We start from the raw sequence: 21,822 nt of genomic DNA, 5'->3' as shown, positions 1-21,822 counted from the left end.
CTGGTTGCATTTCGATAGATGGTCGATGTACACGATTAACGATAACTGCTGTGTGGGTGGTCTGCAAACAACAATCACAAAACGCTCATTTGTTGCTGCTATTGCTTTTTCGTTCGTTGTGTGCGCGGGTTCTGCATTTTGCATTTTTAGTTTTTATTTTTATTTAATTTTTGTGAATTAAGTGCTTCGAATACATTTGAAATTTGCATAAGCTGCTACAGCAGCATTAGGCAGCAATACACAAAAACGACAGCAAAATGCATTGACTGTGAGATTTTTTTGGTACCAAAGAAGGCGCTTGCATTGCGCCTCTGTCTTCCCATCTTCGACATTAATATTCACAAAGCCTGCGTTTAAAACTATAATATATTAATAGCGATCGCGGCATATTCACCTCACAACAACATTATGATGCCGTAAGTATGCAAAAAACGTAACTCATTTAAATGTTAATTGATATCTTTTTGTTTTTCGCTAGGAGCACTTTCATTGCTAGCTGCCTGTTGCTCTTCATTCTGCCCGCTGCCCTCTTTGCCACGCCCGCCTCTAGCTCCACGCCAGCGAGCTCAACTCAAGGCGATCTAGAAGCAATCAATGGCACAACCAATTATCGACTGTATGGCAAAAAGGGCAAGGACGATAAGCCTTGGCTGATTGATCTCGACAGCCGGCACATACACTGTGTGCGTCGTTCACGATGCCTCGAAGTCAATGCCACACACAACACTTGCTTGGGTTCCAAGTTGCCCTACGGCTTTACCAGTCTGGGCTTGACGGACTATCGCCAGGAGAAGGAGTTGGATGAGGCCTTGAGTGTCTACTATGCGCTAAGACATGTGCCCAAGTGCTGGGCTGTTATACAGGTAAGCAATCGACCAATTACCATATTTATCCGTTTGTCTAACTGATGTGTTGCCTTGGCAGCCATTTTTATGCGCCGTTTTCAAGCCCAAGTGCGAGGTAATCAATGGTCAGGACATGGTCTACCTGCCTTCGTATGAAATGTGCAAGATTACCCTCGAACCCTGTCGCATGCTGTACAACACAACATTTTTCCCAAAATTTCTGCGCTGCAACGAAACCTTGTTTCCCATGAAGTGCAGTAATGATGCCCGCGAAATGAAATTCAATGTAACGGGCAAATGTTTGGCACCTTTGGTGCCCGCCGACAACGCGGCGAGCTATTATCCCGGGATTGAGGGCTGCGGCGTGCAATGCAAGGATCCGTTGTACACGGACGATGAGCATAGACAGATTCACAAGCTCATTGGATATGGTGGAACTTTATGCCTGCTGTCGAATCTGTTTGTGGTCGCAACTTTTCTCATTGACTGGCAGAATGCCAACAAATATCCAGCTGTCATTGTATTTTACATCAATCTATGCTTTCTTATCTCCTGTTTTGGGTGAGTTAAATATTAAAATACTACAATATAACTATTACTGAACTTTTTTAATTGCTTAATATAATTCATTGTTTCTTTAAACATTAAAATCATATTCATGTAATTTCTATTATATGTTTTCGATTACTAACACTCTTTCATTAATAAACTATTTATTATGCCGTTGCAGTTGGCTTGTGCAGTTCACGTCGGGTTCTCGCGAGGATATCGTCTGTCGCAAAGATGGCACACTGCGTCACTCGGAGCCCACGGCCGGCGAGAATCTCTCCTGTATTGTGATATTTGTGCTTGTATACTACTTTTTGACTGCCGGCATGGTGTGGTTTGTGTTCCTCACCTATGCGTGGCATTGGCGGGCCATGGGCCATGTGCAAGATCGCATCGACAAGAAGGGTTCATACTTTCATCTGGTGGCTTGGTCGCTGCCCTTGGTGCTAACGATCACAACGATGGCGTTGAGTGAGGTTGATGGCAGCGGCATTGTGGGCATCTGTTTTGTTGGCTACACAAATCATTCGATGCGTGCCGGTTTGCTGCTTGGACCTCTGTGCGGCGTCATTCTAATTGGTGGCTATTTCATAACGCGTGGCATGATAATGCTGTTTGGCCTAAAGCATTTTGCCAACGACATTAAATCGACATCGGCTAGTAATAAAATCCATTTGATTATTATGCGAATGGGCGTCTGTGCGTTGTTAACATTAATTTTCATACTCGTTGCCATCGCCTGTCATGTGACGGAGTTTCGCCACTCTACCGAATGGGCCGAAAGCCTTAGGCAGTACATAATGTAAGTAAAAGCGAACTACAATCCACTTGCAATCTTCTAATGAATCATTCTTCCCTTTGCAGTTGTCGCATCACCTCGGTGTTTGATGAGAACAGCGTGTGTAAGATAGAGAATCGTCCCAGCGTCGGCGTGCTTCAGTTGCACTTGCTTTGCCTATTCAGCTCGGGCATTTTAATGTCCACGTGGTGCTGGACTCCGTCCTCCATTGAGACCTGGAAGCGTTACATCAAAAAGTATGTACATATGCTTTCCCTGATGGCAGTTGTATGCTCTGTAACATTGAAATGGATTGTTTTCTAGAAAGTGTGGCAAGGAGGTCGTCGAGGAAGTCAAGATGCCCAAACACAAGGTCATTGCACAGACTTGGGCCAAGCGCAAGGACTTTGAGGACAAGGGCCGACTATCTATAACCCTCTACAATACACACACCGATCCAGTGGGCTTAAATTTCGATGTGAACGATTTGAACTCGTCCGAAACGAACGAGATAAGCTCCACTTGGGTGCATTATTTGCCGCAATGTGTGAAACGTCGCATGGCCCTGACTGGCGTCACAACAGGCAACACAAACTCCTCCAGTCAAGGCCAGGCTGGACGCAAAAACTCGCTGGACTCGGAGATTAGTGTGAGCGTGCGTCACGTGTCTGTGGAATCGCGTCGCAACTCAGTCGACTCGCAGGTCTCAGTGAAGATTGCTGAAATGAAAACTAAAGTTGCTTCACGTTCGCGACAACATGGAAAACATGGTGGTTACGCCTCGAGCAGCAATAAGCGCACACAACGGCGTCGCGATTTCATTGCGGCCAGCAGCGGACGCACCAAATACAGCAGCGCCGGTGGACGTGGACGTCGGGAGAGCAGCACCTCGGTGGAGTCGCAAGTGATTGCGCTGAAGAAGACCACGTATCCAAATGCTAGTCACAAAGTGGGCATGTTTGCCCAGAGCACCAAAAAGCAGCACAACAGCAGTCGGCGTCGCAATGGGGGCCTCGACCCCACAATCATCAACGAATTCATACAAAAGAATGGACAGTTTATATTGCCTTTTCTGCAGAATCAAGGCATGACCACGTCCTCAGACGAGGAAGAAAATTCGCGTGCCTCGTTCAAGATACAAGATCTCAATGTGGTGGTCAAGCAGGAGTTAAGCGACGACGATGACGATGATGATGATGTCGATGCTGGGCCAAAAATCCAAGAGCTGCCCAACAATGGCAACAAGGCGGCGGCATTAGAACATTTTCTGAAGCACATGCAAAAGTCTGGGGAATCCAATCGTCATTCTCGCAACTCGCAGCGTAGTCGCAAGTCACGCAATAAGGAATCTACCAACAAGTCTCACAAACACGGCGGCTTGGAGTTGGATCTCGATCTCGATATGGATTCGAATAGTGATTTCAAGCACAAATATGCACGACAATTGGCTGCTGCAATTGATGTCAACGGTGACTCATTGAGCTGCTCCTCGGCTGAACTCGATATTCCACTCGACATCATGTTGCACAGCTCGTACTCGCGACTCTCAACAGGCAAACCAAATTCACGCAACAGCAAGACTAGCTGTGATGTGGGCATACAGGCCAATCCCTTCGACATTGCCACACACACGTTGCCCAGCTATGGAAACGATGAACTGCAGCAGGCGATGCGATTGCTCAATGCGGCAAGTCGTCAGCGCAACGAACTGTTGTCGGAGGAAGCTACGGAAATGCAATCGCTGCTTGGACCACGGCATCAGAAGGAACCAACGATTATGAGCGAATCGGACAAGCTTAAAATGCTGCTACTGCCCTCTAAATAGAGAGAGCAACAATTTGCATCCCACTTAACGAAATGCATTTACTTAAGTTTCAAAAACTCTACTCTTCCACTACAACATCGAATTACGAATTAACGAATACTCATAGCCATTAAGTTTTTGAAAAGTGTTTACAAATCTCAAACGAAAACTACTATCTTTAAGCTTTTGTCTGTGTGTTACCCATTTTATATATACTATATATTGTCGCTATATTGACAGTCTAGACTAGTGAATCTTTAGGATCTATGTATGTTGTTTTAAATGTACAAATAAGTTGCCCTATTGGGCAAACTCACACAAACAAAAAACGAAAACTGAAACGAATTGTGTTACAAAAAAGTGCCTAAAAAATGATTACAATTAAGATTTTTGTAACTAATAAACCGATTTTAAATCCCATTTTAAACATCCCCAACTACAATGTTGTATTTTTAGAACCAAGAGGGAAATCTCAATTATAACTACATGTTTACATTACAGATACATCACAAATCAGCACAAGTTCTAATTCCGTTGCGTTTATTTTCATTTGTCTAACAAGCAAAATAAACAAATATAATTTCATCTCAACTATAAATGATGTCTTGGTGATAAAATACAATGAAGTTTGTTATTGTCAAAAACAAACTATTAAACCATCAATTACTCTCAAGATCAAGCAAAACAAATTAATTATTGTCCAAATATGTTGTGCTTAACCTGGTTTTAAATATCCCACTTATAAACTGATGACTCAAAATGTTATAGAGGAAAAAGTTTATCAAATAATTTCTTCATTAAAAACTATAAAATTATGCAGAATTATATTTTTAGGAAAAGTATCACCCTTTATGGTATGTATGTATTTGTTTGCCCTAGAACTCAAAGTGAACCCGTATGAAACTGCAAGTTATATACATTTTTTATAATATCCCCTGAATAGGTGTATAAAAATAGAACAGTGTGGAGTAGTAAAGCATTCGCTAAAGCAACAAACAATATTCAAAAGTTGCAGTTTAAGCTGAAAATAGCTTAATTCAACGAAACCATATTAAAACAATGAAGAAAGATGATAGTCCAAAAAGGTCAGTACAGGTTTGGGAAATAACCTCTGGACTTATAGAGCAGGTAGCATGACAACGCCTTAGCCCAGAACGAGGGCGTTTCGGTGGTAAAACAGCAGGTAAGCAACAGGGGCATCAACAGCAGATGCGTTGAACTCGCCAGCATTAGATCATTTTCCACAGAAGTTGAAAAGTTACACTTGGCTGCTAAAGACAAAACACACACACACAATGTCCGGTGCGGAAGAGGCACGAGGGGTAATGAGGCAGCTGGTTTACCTTTGATACGCACTTTCTTCACAGCAAGTATCATTAAATATTCTTCTCACTCCCTTTGCTTGGTCGCGTAGATCACAACAAGATGGCCCAACAGCTGATTGACAACGCAGAGTTGCATTTTGGAAGCTTTCGAGACAAGTTACCTATGGGTGTGGCAGACCAACCACAGCCTCCCACTCACAATATGCAAATGCAGCTGCTTTAAGATTTTGCTAATTGGAATTGCTAATCGATTAGCTTAGATTGTGATAACCGTTGGCGCCATTTTGAAAAGTTAAAATCGATTGTTTCTAATAAGTTAGATTTCTTTTAATTTTTATTGTAATTGTAATAATAATTGTAGAATTGCAATGACTCTAAAATCGAAATGTACAGGTATTACAGTGGTTTTTGTTGGTGTTTGTTGCTGTGCTTTGATTGATATGAATTATGCAATTGAAATACTTGAAACGTTAATTATGCTCATCTAATTGAGAACCAAACGTTGTTCGACAAATTGCAAGTGCAATCTAATTGAAATGCTACAAAAGTTTTGTATATTTATTGCTATTCAAGCCAATTACTATTCATTATTAATTTGTTGTTTTTAATTTTCATTCTTTTAGGATTAGATCAACTATATAATTTAAATAGATTGTTGTGTAAAATATATATTTATAAGCGACATCTTTTGCTGATTTAAGTAGTTGCTAGTTAAACAGACCGAGCACACACAGACAATTCTATTGACTACAGACTTAAAAGACATTCACACAGCCTACTTGGACTTGCGTTGCGACAGCTTCACCTCCTTGGCCCACACCACATTGTTCAAGAATTCGCCGAGCAAATAAAGGGCAAAGGTGAATCCAAGCACGGCGACAAAGAAGACAATACGCTGTGGCAGCTGCAGGACTTCCAGCACCGGATAGACCCAGACATTAGAATAGTGCTTGATGATGTGAATCCAAACCAGATAGCTAACCATAAAGATGCCCAAGCCAGTCAAGCCCTTGCTTCGCGAGGGGTACGCACGATATGAGGTGAACATTTCCAGCACAATGAAGACAACAATATTTGTATGCAGAACATGATTCAGCCAACTGCGAAAGAAAAGAGAAATTTCATTAGTAATTTCTAATGTCAAAAAGGTAATCAAGCAAAATTAGACTCACCTGGGGAAGACGGGGTCTAAGACTTTAGGAAAGACAAGTTCACGATCGATGGCATACAAAGTCCAGAAGGTGACGCCTACATTGATGGCCACGGGGAAGGCAAGGGTCGACATCAGCCAGTCCTTGAACTTGCGTATTGCTGGTGGACGTTTTGGCACCAATTCATTTGTACCCACAAAATCATTGACGAGGGAGACAATGTAATAGAGCGCCTGAATTATCTGTAATAGGCAAATGGCGGTTAAATAGAGAGTTGCGTGTGTGCGTGTGCTTAACAAGGGGTTGTTAGATTATTTGGGGAGGGTGGAAGTGTGTTTGATAATTGAAGTGGAATTGATTGCAAACCGCTAAATCATTGAAGCTGAAACCGGTTATCACGATGTACTTGTAACGATTAAGATAGTACTACCAAGTATAACAGACTAGTTACCAAAAGTTCGTTTCAAGTGCTTACCGCATCCAAGAAAGTTAAATATTTGAATTTTCCCCCAAACGGATGATGAATTAATTTCGAATTTGGATCAGAGTTTGGAAACTCAACGTATGTGTAATCATAATAGATGCCATACGTGAATTGAACCGCCGCTGTTAAGTGAAGCAGCGTCCGTAGGGCGCCAAAGACACTGTTCAATAGCGAGTGCGTTGCAGCGCCTGTGGCCATTTTCAATATAGTATGGTAATTGATTTTTTCACGGCAACGACAGAACAGCAGCAGCCGGCCAGCATAAAAGTGAAACTGAAGACGGTTTGGAAGCAGTGTGACCGTGGTCTTCAATCAATTAATTATCGATAGTTGACTGTCGCGGTGATTTTGTACCCTGTCCGCTTTTAGGTTTTGGGCACACTGTCCACATTAGCTTTCGACGCCATGAATTCAAAATTGCTGTTTGCGTGAAATGATTACAAATGATTTTGTTAGAATGACTGTGATTCACGATTAGCCCATCAGCAGTAACGCACTGGTGTTGATTGATTACTAAAAACACAATTGGCTACTTCAACTGATAAATAAATTGAGGGTGCAAAAGTATCGCGAAGTCAACAAATCAAATAAATATATATGCATAAGTGAACAAATTAAAAATACTAAATATACTAGAAGACTTATTGACAAAACATAGTTTATATTGTTGCTTGTGGTAGAAGGGATGATTTTAGAGTGGTAGAAATCAAACAGCGTCGCTTGACGCCTGCGTACCCGGCTTTATATGGCATACTATCTCATATATGGTAGCATAGTTTTGACAGTCACTGTACGGGAAGTTAAGAACAAACAAAACCAAAAATGGATAGGTGTAAATAGAGCCATTAACGCATTTTTGTTTCGCGAATTTAAATTATTGCTCCAACCAGAAAAACTTTTTAAATATTAAGTTTTGAGACTGAAAAATTAATTTGCCATGTGTACACTATGTATTACCCTAGATTTTACTTTGAAGCTATTATAAATAATTAATAAATACATTTAACTTTATTAGCTATCCCGATCATATTTAGCATACTCTAACTTTATTTAAAATCCGAGAGGAACTTTTTCAACTTACTGAGTTCGTTCTAAATTCTAAAAACAAACTTTAGCGACCATTTTGATGCTGCTTTTCTTATCATACTTTTAAAAATTTGGTGAATGTGCGCCAATCGAGAGCGATAGATAGGCAACACTTATCGATAATCTTCTAGGGCTGCACAATTTCGATTGGTTCACTTACCGCACACAAAAATGTTAAAAACTTAAATTTGCCAGCAAACGGATGGAAAGTTGATGATGGCATCTCCAAATTGTGGAAGTAGACGACGCCATAGTTAAACTGAATAACTGCCGTTATGTGCAGCAAAAGTTGCACAGCACGATTAAAACCAGGCGATGTGGAGCCCTTGTTCTTCGACTTCGATCTTGCCATGTTTAACGCACAAAAGTCCACTTCGTACTGATTAACAGGCGGTTGCTCACAATCTAAGTTTATACATACATAGTAGTTTATATGTGCATTACACATACATTAATACATGTTTAAATGTTTGTGGCTAGCCACACCGGTTTTTGCTTGGGTCGCGTCTGATAAAGACTGCTTATCACCGTGACAAGACGCTTCGAGCTTGAGATTAGGTGAGTGTTGATAATGCAACCGTACATTATATATATGTAAGTATATAAATGCTGCATATAGCCGGCAAAAGCATTGAGGAGTGCATTAAAAATTGAAACACTTTCACCCAATATTACAACAGCAGCGTTGACCCGTTATTGCATGTGTGTCTGTTTGTGCGTGCGTGTGTTTGGTGACAGGTGGACATGCTATGAATAGCACAAAAGCTATCGACTTTGTCGCTCACCACACACAACTAATGCGAACTATCGATTTAATTTCAAATGCTGCGAAGGTCAAGGGCCATAGCCTTGCACATTGACGCAGCGCTAAATATAAATAATGTTCACATCCTCATTTCACAATAGAGATAACAGCATAATTAAAAGCCGAAGCTTTAAAGTGCACCACGAATCGAAAGTGATATTTGCTGGTAGGCTACTGTACTCAAATTGGAATCGATACCATTTGTTATTGACATACATAAATTAAAAGGACCGTTCCCTTGTAGTGCTGCCAATTTTTGCCAGCTAAATGTTAGAAAAAGCTAGAATATTCGGAATATCTTATGTTTTTGCCCAATTTTTAAAGAACTAACTAAATAATTTTAAGGATTGAAGTAAACTGCGATATATCTGTGGTTTCCCTATCATTTCTTTCAAATGGAGTCAACAGTAAGAAAACATTTACATATATTATCAGCATATGCTGGTTTGATTGTCCTTATTTAGCGGGAAAATAGCTAAGTGAGCTGCACTGTTTGTTTGTTGAATAGTATAATCGAGTTTCAATAGATACCTTTTATTATTGTGTGCGTAAGCAAGGAAATATAAATATGAAATATGCATTAGATTTATTTATTCTTTGGTTTCCGCCTCCTCATCGCTTTCCGCTTCCGAGGACTCCAAATGGATTTCTGTAAGCTCCTGCTCCTCCACGCTACAGCTGTCCAGTTCGCCCGTTTCCACATTGGGCGACAAGACACCCACACCTTCTATATCCGGTTTGATTGTAGCAGGAGTTGTTGCGGCAGTCGTTGCTTCCGCCTCCACCTCTTCCTGCTCAAACATGGGATTATTGAAGGAACGTTCCCGCACCTCACCACTCTCGGCATCATAGCCAATCACTGCCAAACGCTCCACACCAGAGCCAGGGCCAGAAACAACTGCCTCATCAAATCGATTAAATATCAGATTCCTGCGCAAAGCTAAGAGCCAATTGCCGCGACGTGGATCATTGATCCACTGTGGAATACGTCGCAGATGCGGATTCTCGGGCATAAAGTGGGCCAAGATAATGACCGTCACAATGGCCACCAGCACTACACAGAAGAGTATGAGCAGGACGGAGCCGAAGCTAATATTGGGATTATAGGGACGACCCGCATAACGCACTTCGGCCTGCGGCATCTTTTTCCACACCCTACTCGAGGTGGACTCCAGCTGCAGGCGATGCATTAGCGCTGTGCTACGTTCACTGTAACTGTCCCGATCCAAGAGAATCACCTGGAGACGATTGTTGACATGGCTCACATGCAGCTGCAGTTCATCCTGACGATCCTCCTTAAGTATGGCGGCATTGAAGTAGTCGAACACTTGCTTGCGCTGCTCCTCCAAGCAATTGGCGACGGGTGCCATCAATTGGGCACCGCAGAGCAAACAACACGAGCCCAAGGGTCGAATGGGTGACTCACAATGTGGTACCGGACACTCGACATTCTCGCAGACGGGTTGAATTAGGAAATCGGGCTGGTTATGGCAACCGCAGACTTCACCGCGATAATAATCCACTTGGACGCCTTCAGCATTGTGAAACAAATGCTGACCGACTTCGCGACTCATCAACTCCTGCAGATAAGTGCGAGAAAGCGATGATCCCGACATTATCAGCTGCCCCAAACGCAACGTGTGAACATGCTCCAGATCAAAAGAGATTGGAGCATTGTTGGCGGGAATCACCACTAGCTCATCATCGCAGGGTACGCGCTCCAGCTCAGGGATATAAGGAGCACTTCCACTATCGCTGTTGCTCCCTACTACTGAGTTCACGCTCCAGCTGTTGGGATCAAACCATTTGCTCGTCTTCGGTGCTCCTAAGTAGGCGCGTTTCTCACTGCTTTCGCAGTTTGGATTTAGACCTCTGCCACTTTCCTTGGGAGTCACCAGATTAATGGTAGCATCTGATGCCAAGAACATGGCTCCATCTCGTGGCAGCTGAAATCCTTGCACCGAGATCTCTGCCGGCAGCGGCAACACGGCCGGATAATTGCCCGGAAACACAACCAAGTCGTGGACACAGGGCAAATAATTGTCCAGCCAGGCAGCTGGATTGCCAAATGGAGCGCCAGCACTGTGCCATTTAATCGAGGTTGTATCCGCCTCCAGCAGCAGCAGCAAGATTAACAACAAACTAGAGATGTGTTTCGGCTGCAACATAATGACAGCTCAGCAATTTACAGACTGAAGAATTCAACAGCGACAATTTTCAGTTGATCTGTAATTTTTTTGGGGGCGTTTTCAGATAATTATCAAATGAGGCGAGGAGAAAGCAATACAAAATAAGCTAAAAAAAATATAGAAGCAAATAAATTAAGCAAATGGCAGAGACAGAACTAAACAAATGCCCAATGAGTTGCTCAATGCCAAGCAGCAAAAACAATCCTGAGGTAGAGTATAGTCAATATGTGGTGCGATTTGCCAGAAGAAGGAAAAATATAATTATAAAATTTCTGTATTTCTAGTTAATACGGAAATTCATAATTTATTTATATTTATGACCATTTTTAGTTTTTCAAATCAACTAATTTTCATTGACACTCAAACATTAATCACAATATTGAAAGTATATCAGAATGAATCAGGCATTAAGTGATCCCTATTAAATGCTAAAAAATGTTTAATAATTTCTGCGATTGACGCGTAACCACAACATTAATTGTATGTTATGCCAAAAAATAGTGTGAATTGAAATGAGAAGTGTTGAGTAAATAAAAATATACACTTTTCTTTCGGATAGCTAAGAAAGTATTCGGTGTTGGCAGATTAGCGAAAGAAAAAAAGATTTCAGTACAAACTGCTCCATAAATCTGGCTAATAAATTTGCAAGTAATAAATTGCACAAAATCAACGACGGAAGACGAACGTGCGCCTCCAACGCAACATACTATATAGCATATATAGTACTATATATATACATATTCCAGAGCAGACAAATCGTGAAATACACATAAGTGAATATATCTGTAGGGGGCGATTGAAGCATATGCCGATCATTGAATAATCAAATCAAGTCTTGTGTACTATTACAATGCAATTGTTTGGCGAAAAACGGGAAAAACGTTTATTTTCATTTTCATACATAAACAATTCGCGTTACGGAGGCGCGCGGATTTGACGGAAGCCATTGGAATGCCAAACAACCGAAAAAAAACACAACACAACCGGATGGTAATGGTGCGTGTGCATGACCTGGTCATGGTATTCCATGGATAATCCACATGAAAGATATTTGCTAAAAAACAAAACTTATAGAACTAACATATAGCATCTAGCATCTACAGCATTAACGGCACTCATGTCCCACGTTTAGATACTATATATGTATATAGTAAAGGCAAGAAAGATATAAAGCACTTTACGCCAAGATCAAAAGTATTTAATTGTATCGAGATTATAAATCAAGGGCACGCAAGGTCATCAAAGTTGCCTGCAAATTGAACTAAATGTGCAGATAGAATTCAAGTAAAAGTACCAAGTACTTTACAATGTTTTTCTTTCGAGGAAATAAACTATAAATAGTGAGAGTGTTGTTCCACATCTAAAGGCCGGAATTTAAAGTAGTTTTCCCTAGCTATTGTTTAAAGTAAAAAATGATTGGTGCATATATAATTTATGATGCTAATATAACATAGACAACTAATTTTAATTTATTACAATTTCCTGTTTTTTAATCTTATTTATTTTATATTTATCTATTTCACTTATAAATAGAATTTAGTTTATTTACTTATTTCTTCCCAGAATTTCAAGTTTAAAAAAGTACTCTTCTAGTCAGTAAACATGTTAAGAAATTTATATGAGCACTTTTATATTTAACCATTTTTATATCTGCTAGCCATCGGGTATTTTAACTTTCTGGCTGCATTTAATGTATGTAGTAGGCAGAAGTCAGTACATACAATAATAATTATAGTATTTAAGATTCCTAATTATCAAATAAAAATTTTACAAGGTATTTAAGAAATACTTTTGTATGGACAAAAACGCTACTTACTACGGGGTTAGTTGTTCACAATCTGGTATATTTTCCTCTCTATGGTATATTGTGAAGGTGTACTATAGCAATATACCAAGCACTACCTTTGGTATATTTGTAGTATTTTGATGTATATTAATTTGGTATATTTTAAAATCAATACTGCAATGGGTAACAGGTTTCTCACAGAACACAGAACCATAGTTTTTTTTTTACTAGTTTTTTAATAATAATTATGGTAGATTAAGCACCAAGTTTAATGAGAATTCACTTATGCAAGAATTAACGGAATGAAATAATGTGGTTGTTTGACTATATTTACTATAATTTCCTAACGATATACAGAATTTCCCTATAAATGTTTTAGATTGACAGGCTTTCAGTTTACCAATAAATCATGCATATATTCTACACTAATTGAAATAGTCTTTAGCATTCAATACTACATCAAACTGTCGAATGCATCAATCTCAATGTCACTTTGGACAGAGAAATGCTCTCGCTCAAATATGCATCATATGCAAGGATGATAACTTTTGTCAAGCCAGCAAGTTAATCAAGAGAGTATGTTTTGAAGAATATTAAGGAATAATCCTAACATGAATTATGCATACCAAAGAAAAGGCAGCAGACGCCTTCTCTTATGAGCCGCGATGAACAAGCGTCTTATGTGCTGCTGTTGCCAACTGTGCGTGAAAATCCATAATTGATGATCGAATTCTGAGAATATTTTACGACATGTAAATGAGTTTGCCAGCAATGCCACAGACAAGTGTTGCCTCCAGAGGAGGCTAGACCTGAAATTCTTCTCCCTCTGCTCACACACACCGTATGGCATATTTACATTCACGCCAATAAGATAATCTGGCATCTATCAGCACCAATAAAAATTCGGCCTTTTGTGTTTTTTTGATTTGTGGCACAGCTTTACAATTCAATAAAGCAAAAGAGGTTTTTCTCACCACTCTGAGCAAATAAATACGGCGAATTATTTTCCGTGCCAAACACAAACAAACACACACACACACACACAGCACACTTTGCAACGACAACAAATGAATGAGATAATGGTTGAATGGAATGGAATTCAAAAATGTATCTGCAAAAAGATACGCGGATGCAGCAGGCGGCAGTTGTTGACCCCCAGCCAAAAAAACGAAAAGATAAAAAAGTATATACATAAACATATGGCACACATAAATGGGAGACAATAATAACCAACCAATGTTTAATTTTCTCTTTACGTTTTTTATGGAACTGGAACACACTTGAAACGATTGCGGCTGCGGCCGCATTTCCGTCATATTATAATGACCATGATATACGACGAGCTACGTTAATGTTCTGTATATGTAGATTGCTTTTTTGCGTTTTCTGCACTTACCAGCGACCAATAGCTGAGGAGCCGCAGCTTCTGGGGAAATGTTTCGGGAACCAGGCGACGACTGACGCTGGTCTTGAGCTTATAGCTGCGCTGTACCTCAAAGCTGCTGTAGTACAAGCCATAGGCAAATTGTCCCAATGCACACAGATGTATAATTGTAACAAAGACACGAGATTTATATAGCTCCACTTTGGTCATCTTGCTTGGTCACAGTAAAAAAGTCTTTTCTTTATTGGTCCGAGTACACTGCAAAGCAAACTTTCAATTTGTAGTGGCAACAAGGAAAGAAAGAAAGGTATCTGCTATGTATATATCGCAAGGTATAAGTCTCAAGAGGCCTAAAGCGACCTTTTCGTTGTTGTGAAGGTGTCACGAAAGTCGTAGACTTAGCAAGGTCTTAGCACCCACTTAAAGACTCCCACGGGCGAGAGCGAACATAAAAAGCGCTCATAAAAATTGAAATCAATATTTGCGCCACTGACATAAATATTTCAAATAAACTAGCTAATGAAATATGAATGGAAATCGGCAATGGAAATGCAAACGAAAGGAAGCCCACAAATTGAAGTTTGCCTGGCGCCTGGGGTCCGTGTTTATAATTTACATATGTTAATATGTTAATAGTTTTTATTGCGCTGGGTCGACGCAATTGTTGATTGTTTTGTGTATATTTTTAAACAAATCGCAAGACAGAACGCACGTAAAAATTTTTTCTTTATATTACGAGTAGTTTTCTGTATTTTTTGTTGTGCCTTTTTGGTTAATGTTATTTTTCTTTTCTTTTTTTTTTATTTTTTTTTTTTTTTGATCCGTCAGCACCGTTTGCTGGCGCGCACAACTTGGCGTATGGAAAACTGGAGTCGCACTGGATAAATAATATTGCTCATACGCCGCATTGGCTGCTCTGGTTGTCGCTTTTACTTTCGTCCACACACACACACACACACACACACACGCTCACACACAACCGTACATTCGTATGTGGTACTTGTGCTGTTGCTTCTTCGCATTGCGTGCAACTTGATGCGCATGTCCAGAATTTCACTTGCGTGTGGCAGGTCCGAGGTTTGAGGCCTTTAGGGCCCAGACGTTACTGTGGCAGCAGGTCAACGTTTTTCTTGTTGTTGGATAACCGAAACTGCTAAGTGTGTAGTATTAAGATATAAACTGATTTTACTATTCGACTATGCAACTGCGTCATTCTGGCTGAATGAAGGATAGCGATAAACAAACAAAACGCCAACAACATACACTGCGTCAAAATGATAGATTAGAAAGATAACAATGAGCACAAACAAATGCATTTTTGAATTGGTAAGTTGCGCGCCTACATTGCGAAATAGTAATCGAACACTCAAATAGGAACTATGTTGTATCGCAACCCTGGCAGCAACACTCAATGACATAAAAAATACTTCTTGGTATAAAATACGGAAAAGTAACAGAAACAGTTTCTCGTCATCTTTAAATATTTGAAAAATATTTATATTGCAACGGAAATCTCATCAGTAGAAGATGGTAATATAGAGTGCAAAATATATTACTTTTTTACGTGAATATTTTTTCCAAATTAATTTAATATGCGATTTGAAAATATACCGATAAATCATAAAGTCAAGTCACGGCGTAGAAAAGTATATTTTATAAACTTGTGAAAACAAAGACTTATTTATTTGTCTTAAGGAATAATTTATTTCAAAATAAATAAATAAATTATATAACTATAAAAAACATATAGCTTTTTGCAATAAAAATCGATCTTAAAAATGAGAAAATTAAAATCGATGCATCATCGATAGCGCCACGGAATTTTATCCATCTCTATTGTTTTGTTTATATTAAATTTACAATTTTATGAAATAACTTAACGAAATAATAACAATATTACATATATGCACGACTTACAAATCGTAGCACATCATAGAGGGCTTATCAAAAGGTTCGTTGACATCGACACAACAATAATTGTTCGCTATTTGTTTTGTTTCCAATTTCTCACTGGTTTTGTTTGCTGTGTCGTAACAGCCGGCGATTAAAATCAAATTCCAAATGCAATAAAATTAAATTAACTAATAAAATTTGCAGTTTATGTTTAGCTAAATCCAAATCATGTCGTTGCCGGCTAAAATTACATTGGGAGTAGCAATTGGTATTTCTAGTGCCATTATAGGTTATGTCCACTATAAACAGTCCGAAGACCGGTAAGATTTCTGCTCTTTGTCTTCTATGAAAATACTCAGTTAAAGTAAATTCTTGACAGACTAAAGCTACATCAAGGTGTAATACGCGATGTGGAACAGCAGCAACGACGCAAACATGAAAACAGATATACACTGCAACAGCAGATTGACATAACAAAGCAGCTGAAAGCGATGGAATCCAAGACAGAGGATGGTCCCAAGAAACCCGAAAAACTGGACTCGATTGTTGTACAGCCCCCAGAATAAGAATAAAGTTATTTAGCTTTCATATATGTAGTTGAATGTAAATTTTAGTATTAGAGGTGTAAGCCAATTACTGAAAGAAACTTCATATTTGATGACTGCCTTTTTTAAGATTGTTAAAGATACAGAAGAGAGCACTGTTTATATAAAGTTAATGCCTTAGTATCAAGCAAAAATTTACCTTTAAATTCAGCTAGCGCTGCCAAATTTCTTTTTGATTAACTTAGATGCAACAGTTTGCAAGGTTAAATATGTTCGTTGCAGGTGAGTTTACTGAACTGTATATACACAGATGTTAAATAGTCCACTACAAAAATTAAGTTATAAGTTAAATAATCAAAAGAAAGCAAAAGTTTTACAGTTGCAAAACATTTGACTGTTCGGTCACACTTAATTTTAAGGTATCTTACAATCGAGTATCTATTGCTTTCGAAGATGTATCTTTTAGGTGTAAATCTGTATAATTATTACTCAATTTTATTATTACGAATGTGTGTATAAGTAATTACAATTCTAATGGGCGCTCGATAAAGTAACTCACATAGTGTATTTTTTCGGGTGGTTTGTACAATACAAATATATGATGTGGTGTGGAGGACACCCCTTCTTTCTTTCTCTAAATCATATAATATATTAATATATATATAAAAAACAAAATCAAAAGATGAGGCGAGTGAGAAATACACGTTTGCTGCTTGGCGTACACACACAATTTTGTTTTGTCCGTTTCTCTCGCTTGGAAAAACCATCCAAAATTGAATGCAATTCCAATAGTCAGAATAGCCACTTTAATATCTTCCGCCGCCGCCACCGCCTCCACCACCACCTCCTTTGCGTCGATCCCGATCGTTGCCATCACGATCATTATTGCGATCGCCTCGATCCGTGCCGCCGCCAATGCCACGCTCCCCACCACGATCTGTGCCACCGACAATGCCGCGCTCACCACGATCTGTACCGCCGCCAATGCCACGATCCTCACGTCGTCGTCGTGGCGAACGCGAGCGGCTGCGCGACCGACGCCTTGGGCCACCGGAACGAGACCTTGAGCGATTACGTCGCCGGCGCGAATACAAGTATCGTCGCAACTCCCGGGAAATGGGCTTAAGGTGCATGAAATTGCAGAAGCCGGAGCGTGTGCATTCGCCCATCTCATATTGTCTGCAGCAGGCCTCACGGAAATCGGTGACTGGCGACAGTTCCGAGTAGACGGGGCGACCGCCAAACCAGCGATTGTTTAAATCATTCGCCGCCTTGTCGGCATCGGCTTCATTGCGGAATTTGATGTACACATTGCCCACTAAATGATCGCCTAAATTGTCGCAGACATTCATCTCTTCGATTTCGCCATACTTGTCCTCGCACTCGACGAAGACGTCCTCGAAGAAGTTGTCATAATGCTCCTGCATTTCCTCATCGGAGACGTTCGCAACCAAATGTGAGCCATCCGCCGATTTGGCTGAATTTTGGGGATTAACGTAGAGGTTCTGCAGCAGCACCGTTTGCGAAAATGTAGGCTTATTGTGTATGCGAGAGCAGCGATCGCCATGCCGGCAGGCGCCAATTTTAAAATAAAACGAGCAGTTGACTCTGTGAAAGAACACAAAAACGAATCAATGTTTTCAGACGGAAAAGTGCCGAAGTGTCTAATCGTAGTCATAGCATGTGTTTTTTTTTTTCGTCTTTTTTTTGTTGTACTTACTTGTCCTTTTCTGTGCCAAAAATTGATGCCAAATACTCGGCCATTACGCTGCTGCTGCAATCAACTGCTGTGTGTTGGGATTAACTGTGATTCGAGCCGTTGCGCCACAAAATTGGTTATACGCCGTTTCTCAATATTTTGACAAAATTGAAACATATATTTTTCCTACCAGGCGCACGCAAAAAGCAGCGTCTGTCGTATTTGCAAACGACGTTGCCAGGCGAGAATAATCAAATGTAATTTTTGTCGGTGATGCCAACTTGTTTTATGCCGCAAGCCGGTTATATCAAAGTCTAGTCTTTACAAATTTTTATTTATTATCTTTTGCATTATATGTTTGCTAGTAAACAAATTGTAGACTACAATTTGTAGCAAATTAAATACGAGTTGTCTTGCACATTTATTTAGCAGTGAAAACAGTGTGGCAACGCTAATTACAGAAAATATCGTACTGGCAACGCGCGCAGTTTGTCATTTTGACAAGAGAGCGTGAGAGAGAGAAAGAGAGCACACGCGAGAACACAACTCATGTATTTCTAGAAAAGTCCGACAGCGGCATTATTGCAATTTTAGGTTCCCGAAAGAAAACCTTTGCTTAGTAACGTGCGGCGTGTGTTTATTGCAATATTCATTTATTTAATTTAGTTAAAGATCAGACATTGAAACGCTAATAATATGGATAAGGTGAGTGACAAAAGTAACTAAAAAATAAGTGCATAAAGAAAATATAAACGCATTGTATTGCACGCTGTGTTTGTTGCAGGTGAACGAACTGAAAGAAAGGGGCAACACAGCTCTGAATGCCGAAAAGTTTGATGAGGCCGTGGCCGCCTACACAGAAGCCATTGCCTTGGATGGCAAGAATCATGTGCTCTATAGCAATCGGTCTGCCGCCTTTGCCAAGGCCGGAAAGTACAAGGATGCTCTGGAGGATGCGGAGAAGACCATTGCACTGAACCCCAGCTGGCCCAAAGGTTATTCACGCAAGGGAGCGGCAGCCGCTGGGCTGCGTGATTACATGAAGGCCTTTGAGGCGTACAATGAGGGTAAGCATGAAGCGCCTTTAACTCCACTGCAGCCAGACATAACCTCACTAATGCATGTATCTTTGTGCGTGTGTTTGTTTGTGTGTATGTTCATGTATCTTTTTAACAGGTTTGAAGTACGATCCGCAGAATGCCATACTGTTGCAAGGACGTCAGGAGATCACAGCCTCAGTGCTGAACTATATGCAATCACAAGGTGAATTTCCCATGGATGTAGATCCACAGCCCGGTTCAGCTGAGTCAGCTTCCAAACCAACTCCTAAAGCAGCACCAGCTGAGCCCGCTAAGCCCGCTGAACCCAAACCCGAAGAAATGAACGAGGAAGATCGCAAAAAGTACTTTGCCAAGCAGGAGAAGGAACTGGGCAATGCCGCGTACAAAAAGAAGGAATTTGAAACTGCCCTTAAACATTATAACGCTGCCATTGAACACGATCCGACTGACATTACGTTTCACAACAATATCGCAGCTGTGTATTTTGAGCGCAAGGAGTACGATGCTTGTATTAAGCAGTGTGAAAAGGGTATCGAAGTCGGACGTGAGAATCGTGCTGACTTCAAATTGATTGCCAAATCGTTGGCACGCATTGGTAATACGTATCGCAAACTGGAGAATTATAAGCAGGCTAAGTTCTACTACGAGAAGGCTATGTCGGAGCATCGTACGCCTGAGATTAAGACTTCGTTGAGCGAAGTGGAAGCGAAAATCAAGGAGGAGGAACGTCGCGCCTACATTGATCCAGCCAAGGCCGAGGAAGAGAAGGAAAAGGGTAATGAGTATTTCAAGAAAGGCGATTATAGCAATGCTGTGAAGCATTATACGGAGGCCATTAAGCGCAATCCCGATGATCCTAAATTGTACAGCAATCGTGCGGCCTGCTACACGAAATTAGCTGCCTTTGATCTCGGTCTAAAGGATTGCGAGACTTGCATCAAGCTGGACGAGAAATTCATCAAGGGTTACATACGAAAGGGCAAAATTCTGCAGGCAAGTGCCTTAAGTTTTGCACTATACGAGAATTCTATTAATTATTGTTTCTGTTTGATTTTAGGGTATGCAACAAACCTCAAAGGCTTCTACGGCTTATCAGAAAGCACTTGAGTTGGATCCTAACAATGCCGAGGCAATTGATGGCTATCGTCAATGCTCCATGAACTTCCAACGCAATCCACAAGAGGTGCTCAAGAATGCCATGTCCGATCCAGAGATACAGCAAATACTTAAAGACCCAGCCATGCGTATGATTCTCGAGCAGATGCAAAACGATCCAAACGCTGTCAAAGAGTAAGTTCATTTTAATTACTATAATTTTTCTTTTTATTAATTAATTTAATTGTTTTGCAGACATTTACAAAATCCAGCTATTGCCGATAAGATAATGAAGCTGTTGGAATCGGGCATCATACAGATACATTAGAACTAACACACTAGCCTTATCCATTATAAAACACACCATTAACATTCAGGAGACAAAACAAACACACAACCAACAATATATGCATATAAGATTAACTAATTGAACTACTAAGCCGCGCTGCGCAGCCTCAAAAGAAAAACTATGCAACAAAAAGAGATAACGTTAACATTTCCAAAAGAAAATAAGAAACTATATATTGGATATTGCAAAACGCTAAACGCTAAAACTCGACTACAAGCTCACTAAAGAACGCAAGATTGAAACTCGATTCAACTCTTCTGCCTAGTTGACTTACGCAGATATTTTTATGAAGTTGAGATCACAGCTCTTAAAGATAAAGCTATGGTCCACATTTTTCAATCTACATAATTCGCTGTAGCTTAGCTCTATAAATAAGTTTTTCAAATGTAAAATAAATGCAAGTTGAAAACGGTAATTGTATATTAGAATATATATATTTGATTTTATATTTTTGCCAATAGCAACCTCAAACTCGCTTCCCCATTTATTATACATTATTATTGACTTTTATTTCCAATGTGCTTTACAAGAACGGCACTAGATCATTAAAACCCTCATTATAATGTTAATAACGGTACGTTCCAAAGTAAACAATACTTTTTAAAATTGAAACAAATTGGATCTTATTTATATGTATGTATATCTTTTTATTGGTGGACTTGAATAATATAAAATTTTTGGCATGCTCAAGGTCGCGCAATTCGTATGTACAACAGTATTGCCAGCATCTGCTTGACCTAATAGATTATTTTTTGAATTTTTGGGTGCATAAAATCCTATGCAATAGTAGCTTTGATTGTCTATTTTTTTTTTTTAAATTAGTTTAAAATATTTATTATTTTTTATTTAGATGAAAATGCGACCGTTAACAAAAATTGCGGAAACCAAGTCTTCAAAATACCTTATAAAATGCAACTCTGTTTTGCGGCATTGCAAAGCTATGGCATTTTTTAGTAAATTTCAGCGATAGTGTTGCGCAGCGTGAAATTACAGC

The 21,822-nt window shown here is 39.9% G+C and overlaps 6 protein-coding genes across 10 annotated transcripts; 3 read left to right on the top strand and 3 right to left on the bottom strand.

Annotated features, from left to right (window-relative positions):
* Positions 1 to 66: 66 nt before the first annotated feature.
* Positions 67 to 4,406, top strand: LOC117564117 (protein smoothened). 2 transcript variants are annotated; one of them, XM_034242774.2, is made up of 6 exons: positions 67 to 416; positions 479 to 863; positions 925 to 1,406; positions 1,576 to 2,196; positions 2,259 to 2,429; positions 2,497 to 4,406. In XM_034242774.2, the coding sequence occupies exons 1-6, from the start codon at positions 409 to 411 to the stop codon at positions 3,995 to 3,997; spliced, it is 3,168 nt and encodes a 1,055-aa protein (XP_034098665.2). In that variant the 5' UTR covers positions 67 to 408; the 3' UTR covers positions 3,998 to 4,406. The 2 variants fall into 2 exon arrangements, with proteins under 2 accessions (XP_034098665.2, XP_034098666.1); XM_034242775.2 differs by having other exon boundaries at positions 2,501 to 2,741.
* Positions 4,407 to 5,838: 1,432 nt separating this feature from the next.
* LOC117564125 (androgen-induced gene 1 protein) lies at positions 5,839 to 15,024 on the bottom strand. Of its 4 annotated transcripts, none has more exons than XM_034242785.2 (4): positions 14,899 to 15,024; positions 14,199 to 14,444; positions 6,474 to 6,694; positions 5,839 to 6,401 (listed from the first exon to the last, which is right to left on the bottom strand). In XM_034242785.2, the coding sequence occupies exons 2-4, from the start codon at positions 14,394 to 14,396 to the stop codon at positions 6,077 to 6,079; spliced, it is 744 nt and encodes a 247-aa protein (XP_034098676.1). In that variant the 5' UTR covers positions 14,397 to 14,444; positions 14,899 to 15,024; the 3' UTR covers positions 5,839 to 6,076. The 4 variants fall into 4 exon arrangements, with proteins under 4 accessions (XP_034098676.1, XP_034098677.1, XP_034098674.1 ...); XM_034242786.2 differs by having other exon boundaries at positions 14,923 to 15,024; XM_034242783.2 differs by lacking the exons at positions 14,199 to 14,444; positions 14,899 to 15,024 and adding an exon at positions 8,183 to 8,485.
* LOC117564122 (protein amnionless) lies at positions 9,365 to 11,039 on the bottom strand. Its single transcript, XM_034242780.2, has one exon. The coding sequence runs from the start codon at positions 10,993 to 10,995 to the stop codon at positions 9,418 to 9,420; it is 1,578 nt and encodes a 525-aa protein (XP_034098671.1). The 5' UTR covers positions 10,996 to 11,039; the 3' UTR covers positions 9,365 to 9,417.
* Positions 15,025 to 16,031: 1,007 nt separating the features above from the next.
* Positions 16,032 to 16,667, top strand: LOC117564128 (protein PET117 homolog, mitochondrial). Its single transcript, XM_034242789.2, has 3 exons — positions 16,032 to 16,137; positions 16,284 to 16,399; positions 16,459 to 16,667. The coding sequence occupies exons 2-3, from the start codon at positions 16,308 to 16,310 to the stop codon at positions 16,643 to 16,645; spliced, it is 279 nt and encodes a 92-aa protein (XP_034098680.1). The 5' UTR covers positions 16,032 to 16,137; positions 16,284 to 16,307; the 3' UTR covers positions 16,646 to 16,667.
* A 510-nt stretch (positions 16,668 to 17,177) lies between these two features.
* On the bottom strand, positions 17,178 to 18,572 carry LOC117564124 (splicing factor U2af 38 kDa subunit). The gene is made up of 2 exons (XM_034242782.2): positions 18,345 to 18,572; positions 17,178 to 18,232 (listed from the first exon to the last, which is right to left on the bottom strand). Exons 1-2 carry the CDS (start codon positions 18,386 to 18,388, stop codon positions 17,431 to 17,433), a joined length of 846 nt encoding a protein of 281 aa, XP_034098673.1. The 5' UTR covers positions 18,389 to 18,572; the 3' UTR covers positions 17,178 to 17,430.
* Positions 18,573 to 18,727: 155 nt separating this feature from the next.
* On the top strand, positions 18,728 to 21,246 carry LOC117564123 (stress-induced-phosphoprotein 1). The gene is made up of 5 exons (XM_034242781.2): positions 18,728 to 19,028; positions 19,108 to 19,390; positions 19,500 to 20,377; positions 20,442 to 20,674; positions 20,735 to 21,246. Exons 1-5 carry the CDS (start codon positions 19,020 to 19,022, stop codon positions 20,805 to 20,807), a joined length of 1,476 nt encoding a protein of 491 aa, XP_034098672.1. The 5' UTR covers positions 18,728 to 19,019; the 3' UTR covers positions 20,808 to 21,246.
* Positions 21,247 to 21,822: the final 576 nt, after the last annotated feature.

The sequence above is a fragment of the Drosophila albomicans genome, chromosome 2L (genome assembly GCF_009650485.2).
Source record: "Drosophila albomicans strain 15112-1751.03 chromosome 2L, ASM965048v2, whole genome shotgun sequence".
In the NCBI taxonomy this organism is placed as follows: Eukaryota; Metazoa; Arthropoda; class Insecta; order Diptera; family Drosophilidae; genus Drosophila; species Drosophila albomicans.
This window is presented reverse-complemented; position numbering and strand designations above follow the sequence as displayed.

What these genes read in the sequence shown, in the direction of transcription:
- LOC117564123 (XM_034242781.2), top strand. An exon ending in GAAAGGGCAAAATTCTGCAG is followed by an intron (nt 20,378 to 20,441) that starts GCAAGTGCCTTA and finishes GTTTGATTTTAG; the next exon opens with GGTATGCAACAAACCTCAAA. An exon ending in GATCCAAACGCTGTCAAAGA is followed by an intron (nt 20,675 to 20,734) that starts GTAAGTTCATTT and finishes ATTGTTTTGCAG; the next exon opens with ACATTTACAAAATCCAGCTA.
- LOC117564125 (XM_034242783.2), bottom strand. Translation starts at nt 8,470, where the DNA reads ATGTGTAATGCACATATAAACTACTATGTATGTATAAACTTAGATTGT. An exon ending in TTTTAACATTTTTGTGTGCG is followed by an intron (nt 6,695 to 8,182) that starts GTAAGTGAACCA and finishes TGCCTATTACAG; the next exon opens with ATAATTCAGGCGCTCTATTA. An exon ending in TTAGACCCCGTCTTCCCCAG is followed by an intron (nt 6,402 to 6,473) that starts GTGAGTCTAATT and finishes TTTCTTTCGCAG; the next exon opens with TTGGCTGAATCATGTTCTGC.
- LOC117564117 (XM_034242774.2), top strand. An exon ending in TTTCTTATCTCCTGTTTTGG is followed by an intron (nt 1,407 to 1,575) that starts GTGAGTTAAATA and finishes ATGCCGTTGCAG; the next exon opens with TTGGCTTGTGCAGTTCACGT. An exon ending in TGGAAGCGTTACATCAAAAA is followed by an intron (nt 2,430 to 2,496) that starts GTATGTACATAT and finishes ATTGTTTTCTAG; the next exon opens with AAAGTGTGGCAAGGAGGTCG.
- LOC117564128 (XM_034242789.2), top strand. Translation starts at nt 16,308, where the DNA reads ATGTCGTTGCCGGCTAAAATTACATTGGGAGTAGCAATTGGTATTTCT. An exon ending in TATAAACAGTCCGAAGACCG is followed by an intron (nt 16,400 to 16,458) that starts GTAAGATTTCTG and finishes AATTCTTGACAG; the next exon opens with ACTAAAGCTACATCAAGGTG.
- LOC117564122 (XM_034242780.2), bottom strand. Translation starts at nt 10,995, where the DNA reads ATGTTGCAGCCGAAACACATCTCTAGTTTGTTGTTAATCTTGCTGCTG.
- LOC117564124 (XM_034242782.2), bottom strand. Translation starts at nt 18,388, where the DNA reads ATGGCCGAGTATTTGGCATCAATTTTTGGCACAGAAAAGGACAA. An exon ending in TTTGGCACAGAAAAGGACAA is followed by an intron (nt 18,233 to 18,344) that starts GTAAGTACAACA and finishes GTTCTTTCACAG; the next exon opens with AGTCAACTGCTCGTTTTATT.